This window comes from Nematolebias whitei, unplaced genomic scaffold (assembly GCF_014905685.2).
Source record: "Nematolebias whitei isolate Nwh7 unplaced genomic scaffold, NemWhi1 Nwh_scaf_1221, whole genome shotgun sequence".
Lineage (NCBI taxonomy): Eukaryota > Metazoa > Chordata > Actinopteri > Cyprinodontiformes > Rivulidae > Nematolebias > Nematolebias whitei.
In genome coordinates, this window is record NW_023619766.1 from 482 (window position 1) to 8399 (window position 7918).

At 45.1% G+C, this 7918-nt stretch overlaps 1 protein-coding gene across 1 annotated transcript; it reads right to left on the reverse strand.

The window, feature by feature from the left end:
- Positions 1–725: 725 nt before the first annotated feature.
- Positions 726–7547, reverse strand: LOC119429439 (sodium channel protein type 4 subunit alpha-like; the record flags this gene model as incomplete). The annotated part of the gene is made up of 2 exons (XM_037697066.1): positions 726–789; positions 7305–7547. Coding segments are annotated over 2 exons (307 nt in total), but the record flags the coding sequence as incomplete, so codon positions are not given.
- Positions 7548–7918: the final 371 nt, after the last annotated feature.

The following is a 7918-nucleotide window of genomic DNA, read 5'->3' on the forward strand; positions in this document are numbered from 1 at the left end:
TGTTGCTGCTGATCTGTTTCATGTTGCTGCTGATCTGTTTCATGTTGCTGCTGATCTGTTTCATGTTGCTGCTGATCTGTTTCATGTTGATGTGTTCATGCATGCTCATCTTCTCACACAGACTCATGTTCGTGCTGCTGTTCCTTTATTGTTTTTATGCTACTAGTGCTTAGTGTGTATTCAGTTGATGTTTTTCTTAGTTCATATCTTAGATCTTATTATTGTTTTTCTTTTACATTTTATTCTTTTGTTGGATGTAACTGGGACCCTGTGAACATAATCTGGTTCCACCACATGCACCACATGAGATGCTAATGGCAATAAAGAAACTAACTCTGATACTGGACACTGTGGGAGCAGAACATGGACTCAGAAGAAAACATTAATACGTGAACGCGTTCAAATCTCAGAAAGATAATCGTTAATCAGCAGATCAACCGTCAGATTCTCTGAGTTTGTAAGTGAAAATCCTTTTCCAGGTTTTCCCTGATCTCTAGAGTCGCTGGGGACCCTGGAAAACCAGAACTAAACCAAACTTTGGACAAACAGACCGAGGTTACTGAGCTGGTTTATTCTATTCAAACCCTAACCCTAACATCCAGCCAGAGCCTTCAGGCAGGTGCGTGGTCCAAAACTCCCGAGTTGGGCCATGATGAGACACATTAAAGATCTAAAGTCAATAAGATTTTACTTTAAACGAAGACGTGAGCAGAAACAGGACTCACCCGGCATCGCTGCTGTTCCCACAGATTAAGGCATCTTTGGTTCCTTCCACCTTGTAGAAGTTATCTGGATCAGAAAACAACAACATTATTATTTACTCTGTTCCTAACAGATGCTTCTCAAGAATCAGCTCAACTTGTACTTCTTCTTTAAAAACAAGTATAGAAGTAGTCATGACAGAGTAAAACAAGTATTTGTAATAACACTTCCTGTTTTGAAGAGGAAACTCTGAGCTCAGATCCAGTGGAAGTCAATGGGAGTTTGTGTGTGTGACCTCTGAGAGGACAACATCAGTCCTATCAGAGACACTCTGGGGGGACGGAGACGGACTGAAGACCGGAGGAAAAATGGTAAAAACGTGTAAAGACTGAAAATAAGAGGCGTCACCAAAAGTCTGATAACAGTAATCCTGATAGTTCCCAACAATCCGCTCAGATTTATCCACATCTGAAAAGTCGAGAGTCTTCTGTTGAAGCTGAGTCGTGTTTTCTCTCCACCTGTCTGTTCCCAGCCTCCTCTCCGTCTGTCTGCGTTACCTCACGATCAATAAACTCATCAGACTCCGCTCGTGTGTTCTGGCCCAGTTAGACACCGACGGAGCGGGACGACCATAAACACAAAACCATTACAGCAAGCACGCTTGGCTGAACATTTATTCAACACTCAAACTCGACCACAAGCCATTTCCAAGTACATTAATACCCTTTAACGCTGTCCCGTGGAGTACTTCAGGTGCCGGACCGGCCCAACACTCAACAACTAAAGTCTCTGAAGAGCTCTAAAGTTCTAATGGTCGTCTTCAGCAGGAAAACAAACTGTTTAACTTCTGCTGTGGTCTGGCGATGGCAGGAAATGTGTTTAACCGTTCTGACTTCTTCAGAGCAGACAGGAAACACATCCAGGGAATCAAACAAAGGAACTCTTGTTTTCAGGTTCAAAAAGTGTTGATGCCAAACTCTGGATGAGTTCACTGCTCGGTCCAAGTTCCTACCCTCACTTATGGTCAGGAACTCTGGGTATAGACTGAAAGAACCAGATCCTGGATCCAGGAGATCTAAATGAGTCTTCTCTGCAGAATAGCTGGAATCTCCTTAGAGATCAGGTGAGAAGTTCAGTTCTCTGGGAGAGACTCAGAGTAGAACTGCTGCTCCTCCACTTCCAGAGGAAAGTGAGGTGGTTCATCTGGTAAGGATGGACCCTGGACACTTCCACAGGGAGGTGTTCTGGACATGTCCAACAGGGAGGAGACTCCCACGTTGGAGAGACCATGTCTCGCAGTTGGTCTGGGAACACCTTGGAGTCCTGTCAGAAGAGCTGGAAGAGGTGGCTGTGGAAAGAGATGTCTGGATCTCTGAGACCCTCCATACGTCCTCTTCAGTACAACTGTCTCAGATCACATCAAGATGTAGCTACAGGCTGCTACCGCAGATAAAACTGTGGGTTTTTACCAAATAATTAAACAAAGACAGAGGTATCTGGACAGATCTATGAGGTTCAGACAGTCCTACAGTCCAGATCTCTCTGAGCATAACGTCAATGATCCTTACGGTTCCTTGACATCTCTAAGGCCGTGACAACGAAACACTCAAATACACATTTAGTGTACGTTTATTCTGAAGCACTGTGACACTGGACCAACCACACCATGGACACGCTGATGATAGACCGCCAAGACCTCATTACAGGATCTGTGTTTGTGTCCAGAACCAGCATGATTCAGTCAGGATCTGACACTTCAAATGACGAGACCACTAAGGTCCAATGAAGACATCACCAAGTTCCTACAAAATCCCTCCATGTTCCGGCTGTTCTTCTTCCGATGCAGTCATTTGGTGGAATGAAGCCTAAAGTCTGTTCTTCTGGACAGAACCAGCTGCTGAAAGGACACAACTCGTCGTCTACATTCAGTCAAAACAAAACGGTTAGATTTGTTTCAAGAACAACAACGTTTGTTTCAGAGTTCTGTTTCCTGTCCAGGTATCCAGACTGTAATCTGTTGAAGTGCTCTGGATCAGCAGTTCTCCAGATGTTCAGCTGGTTTCAACAGGTTTTACCGTTGGTTTCTTGTTGACTCAGTTTCGGTCGTCGCTCCTGAACATTTTCAGAGGAACGTTTTAAAGTCTGACCTCGTTCAGACAGAAAAATGTTCCTGAACTCCGAGGATGAGTTTAGAGGGTTGGTGTCCTTAAAAGACGGTTTGACTTTCTTCTCCCGGCGCTCCTGTTTTTATTCTGCCGGTGAGGACAGAAAGACGTTCACTCAAACGGGAGTAATTTTCTTATCAAGCGTGACTCAGAGTCTCAGAGAAACAAAACAAGCGGCTGCGCCCGACGAACCGGAGCTAAAACAGCTAAAGCACTTCAGCTCGCCTTGTTCTGTTCTGCTTTCATGTGCAGCGGGGATTTAAATAAACAAATCCAGGTTCTGACCACATCTGCACCAAAGGAACCAACGGATTTTAACAGGGCACCCACTGATCCACCGTCATGCACACATATAGATGCTTTTAATTTGAAGGAGCTGTTACGCTGAGGCGTTTTGTTCCCAGATAAAAACCTTTTAACCAAAGTTCTTACCAAAATAAAAGCCTTTTAGTCCTCGCTGACATTTAATAAACACATTTTCTCTTTTCCACGGAGACCCCCGCCTGGGACGGTTTCTACAGGTCTGCAGAATCCGGGGAAATCGTCTCTACGGGACGTCGAGCGCTACAATTTAATTTCTCTTTGAACGTGACGAGCAGCAAACGGCTCGTCAGGAGTTAATAAACCTCGGTCCTCGTTTCCATCAGCGGGAGATAAATTCACACAAGACACGAGTGACGGCGCGGAGAGTTACGGGTCAAAGAGAATTTACCGGAGACTCCGTGAATCTGCTCACCCTCGATGGACGAACATCAGCCGGAGATTAATGTGTTCCAGCCCAAACGTTTCCTTCGACGGCTGAAGGTTTGGGTCAAACTGAACAATTACAATGAAAAACATCAAAGTCTGTTCAAGGAGGCAGAAAATAGAATACACGGTTTATTTTCCTGGGACAAGACTTTTACAGCTCCCTTGTTAAAATTTACCCAAAACGTTCCATTTGTCATAATTTTCAAAGCAAAAATTAAAAAATAAAACCCAAAGAAATAAAAAAGTACACAGAGCGTAAGGACAAGGAGCTTCGGCTTGCTGTTCCTCAAAGACTAAATTATGATAAAACGTAAAAAAAACAGTAAAACTCTCCTCATAGTCATCAATGGTATTTAGTTTTTTAGCAGTAAAGATTTATTTGTATAAATGTGACATTTTAAATCTGGTTTCTCCTCCAAACTGGACTGACGGTTCCTCTCAGAGGTCAAAGGTCAAGCAGCCAAACTCCCGTTGACTCCCATCGTCTCAGACGTTCCTCCCAAAACCAGGAAATTATTTTAATTTATTTTAATTAGATTTATATTAATTTTAAAGGAATATAGTAACTTTTTCTTTACTACCTTTTTATCTGTAAATATTTTAATTTTATTTATTTTTATGATGTTAGAATTTGTGGTTTTACAGTTTTTATATTTTATGTTTATTTCCAACTTTTTGTTTCCTTGAGAGTAAAATTATTGTTTTTGTTGTTGTTTGTAGTTTATTCCCCAAAAAACTGAAAACTGAAAACAACAGGATGAGGTTTAGAGAGGATTTTCAAAATAAAGCTCTTAGTGCTCTCCACAATAAGAGCGTGACTCAGATGAAGTCCAGCGTTCCTGCCGGGCCTTAAACAAAACGCCTTCAGAGGAAATGAGCGTTTGAGACCAACGTGAAGAAACATGGTCGCCCTTCAGCTGCTCCTCCAAACAAACGGCATGATGGGAAACGTGTCCTCTGAAGAACGCCATCGATCTGCGCTCTGAGAGCCGAGCCCAGACCCGCCTGGCGGGTCGACCTCAGGGCCGCGGCCTCGGCTCTCAGGTTTCACGGCAGCTTTTAAAGATCGATACGGAAGCCTGCGGGGGACAATTATTTGAAGCGATGGACGCCGAAGCGAACAGGAAGTGGAGACAAGGGCGGAGCACAAAACCCTCGACTGTCACCGGAGACGGACTCAGAGGAAGGAAACGGTTCCTGAGGAGCAGCCAGGCGGTACCGAGCAGCAGAACCGCTCCGGAGCAGGCGGGCGTGATTTAACACAACGCCAAGACGGAAAGACATGAGCAATGACCTCGAAAAGCAGCCCGTCAATCAGTGAGGGGTCAAAGGTCATCTAGAGTCCATCGTTCTACAGAGAAAAGGATGATTCACCCTGAAGGTCAGACTGTGCAGTGCCTCTACAGGTGTCAGTCATCGGATCAAAGGTCAAAGGTCACGACCGCTAAAAACAACATGGCTGCTTCATCTGAAGGAACCACAAGACTTCTGGACTAGAACCAGAGCAGAGGGCTGATGTTTACCCAGAATGCACTGCAGCAGCCAGCTCCTCCAGCTGTCAGCACGGTGGTGCAGGGATGCTGGTTCGGGCCCCTTCAGACCTTCAGTCCAGTCTCCTGGATCAGAACTCCTCTGGAGACCAAAAGATTCTGGAGTCCAGCAGCTGAAGCTTGGACCAAACTGGGTCCAACAGAACCATGACCCCAAACGCAGCAGCTGATCTACAACAGAATGGGTCCGAAGGATCAGAACCAAGGGTCCAGTCAGAGTCCAGAACCTGGGACAGCTGAGCAGAACCCAACGATAGAGTGGTCCAGAACTCCTCCATGTGACCCGTTTCAGATCTGGATCATGGTTCTGATGAAAAGTCTGAGCTGCAGATCCAAACAGGACCCGGTTCTACGAAACACTGACAGTTCCTCCTGAAGATCCTCTGTTTTCAAAGCTTTACAGGTTCTGAAGAACTCTTGATTTGGACCATTTAAATGAAACCAGAACCTTATGGACCATCAGAACCTTATGGACCATCAGAGGGAACTGTAAAGAACCAATGACTAATCGTAACACGCTGTGGTCCACGTGCTTCATGACAGATGCTGTGTGTGTGTGTGTGTGTGTGTGTGTGTGTGTGTGTCAGTTAGAACCACAGCAACAACATGACGTTGTCTGGTCCATTTAGGAAGCCCCGGTCATCACTGCAGCTACGCACACACACACAAGCACGCACGCACACACACGCACACATACACACACACGCACACACGCACACACACACACACCATGAGAAGCTCCCTCAGAACCTGATGTGTGTCGACTAAAACCTGAGACCAACGACTTGTTTTTGTTTGTTTTAAATGTGAAACAAAAAACTGAATTCTTCCTGTTGGACAGAAACTCAACACGTTTTATTAACATTAATCCAAACAAGCATTTAAAAAGGAAATACAACTATTTATTTATTGGTTTGTTTACTTAGTTTTTTATTTGTTTATTTGTTTTTCATACATTCATATATTTACTCTTTTGCTATCTTTATTAATATTTTATTTATTCTTTTACTTTATTATTTATTAGTTTAGTTTATTAATTTATTTTATTATTAATTTGGGGGAGTGGTGGTGCAGAGGTTAGAGAAGGTGAGACTGTGATCGGAAGGTCACAGGCTCAACTCCCCGGACGGACCACATCAAAATGTGGTTGAAAGAGGGGAAACACCAACACCTGCCTCCACCCTCATCTGCTCCACCCTGGGCCCTTGAGCAAGGCCCTTAACCCCCCAGCACAGAAAGTGACCCGACACAACCCTAAAGGGCCAAATCAAAGATAATGTATTGCTGATGTGATTTTATTTCCTGATATTTTGGAGACGGTGACCAATGACCTTTGACCCTCTGACCTTAAACCTAATCCAGAACCCCCTGAACCAAACTTAACCCTCTGACCTCTGACCCTAAACCAAACCCAGACTGCTAAACCTAACACATGACTCCTTTCCCTAAACCTAACATTCTGACCTTTGACCTTAAACCAAACCCTGACCATGACCCCACCCTTTGACCCTAAACTTAACCCCGGCTGCCAAGCCTAACTCAGACCTCTGACTCTATGCCTAACCCTCTGACCTTTGAACCCAAGTTTGACTGCCAACCCTGACTGTAAAAGCCCTGACCTCGACCTTTGACACTGGACTTCGGACCCCGACATGAACCCTGGTCATCGCCTCACACAACGCTCTCCCTCCTCGAAGCCCTCGGTGGAGTGAGCTCACAGCTGGAGGTCTGGGTGGGTGATGGGACTGTGCATGTGGAGCCGGCCAGTGACGGACCGATCGGTTTGTTGTTTGGTTGTTAGGTTGCTTGATTGATTGACTGACTGACTGACTGATTGATTGATTGATTGATTGACTGATTGATTGATTGATTACCATAACTCAATGAGTGTCTTGCAAAGGGAAGCGGACAGTTTAGACCCGAACATTTTAAAGTATTCACTACAGACGGTCTCCTGATCCTAACCAGGACTCTTCCAGAGACAAACAGCAACTGGGAGCAGAACTGGGCGTTAATCCTGCTGGATTAGTGGTTCAGACCCAGACCTGTTCAAGATAAAGACCAATTCCATGGTTCTGAGTCACGTTCAGACCTGAATCCAGAGAGGAACCACAGCTCGACCCGAGCAGAGCCTCACCTTCGTCCTGGATGAAGTCCTTGATGGAGGTCCAGGTCTTGTTGTTGCAGTAGAAGGACGTGTTGGCCGGCAGGCTGCCGTTCAGGCAGTGCTCCGTGCTGCGGACACACTTCTGCCGCAGGTTCCCCATGAAGAGCTGCAGGCCAATGAGGGCGAAGACACTCAGGCAGAACACCGTGAGGATCATCACGTCCGCCAGCTTCTTCACTGACTGGATCAGAGCGCCCACAATGGTCTTCAGGCCTGAGGAATGGCCGTGACGCAGGACGGACAACGGTTAGACAAGTGGGACTAAACAGAAGCGTCTCTAAAGGTTTTCAGCTGCTGAAGCCAAACACAACGTCTTAATCAACAGGTGCAGCAGGTACGGTAAAGATGGCCGCCTGGACATCTGTACGCTTCAATATTTCAGACGTTTACAAACAGAAGAGACGATGTCATGTTGAGAGTCTAAAATCTAAACTGTCCAGATGTTTCTCAATGGTTCACAATAAAATCTAAACAATCCAGATGTTTCTCAATCATTCTCACTAACATCTACAGTCCAGATGTTTCTCAATCGTTCTTAATAAAATCTAAACAGTCCAGATGTTTCTCAATCGTTCACAATAAAA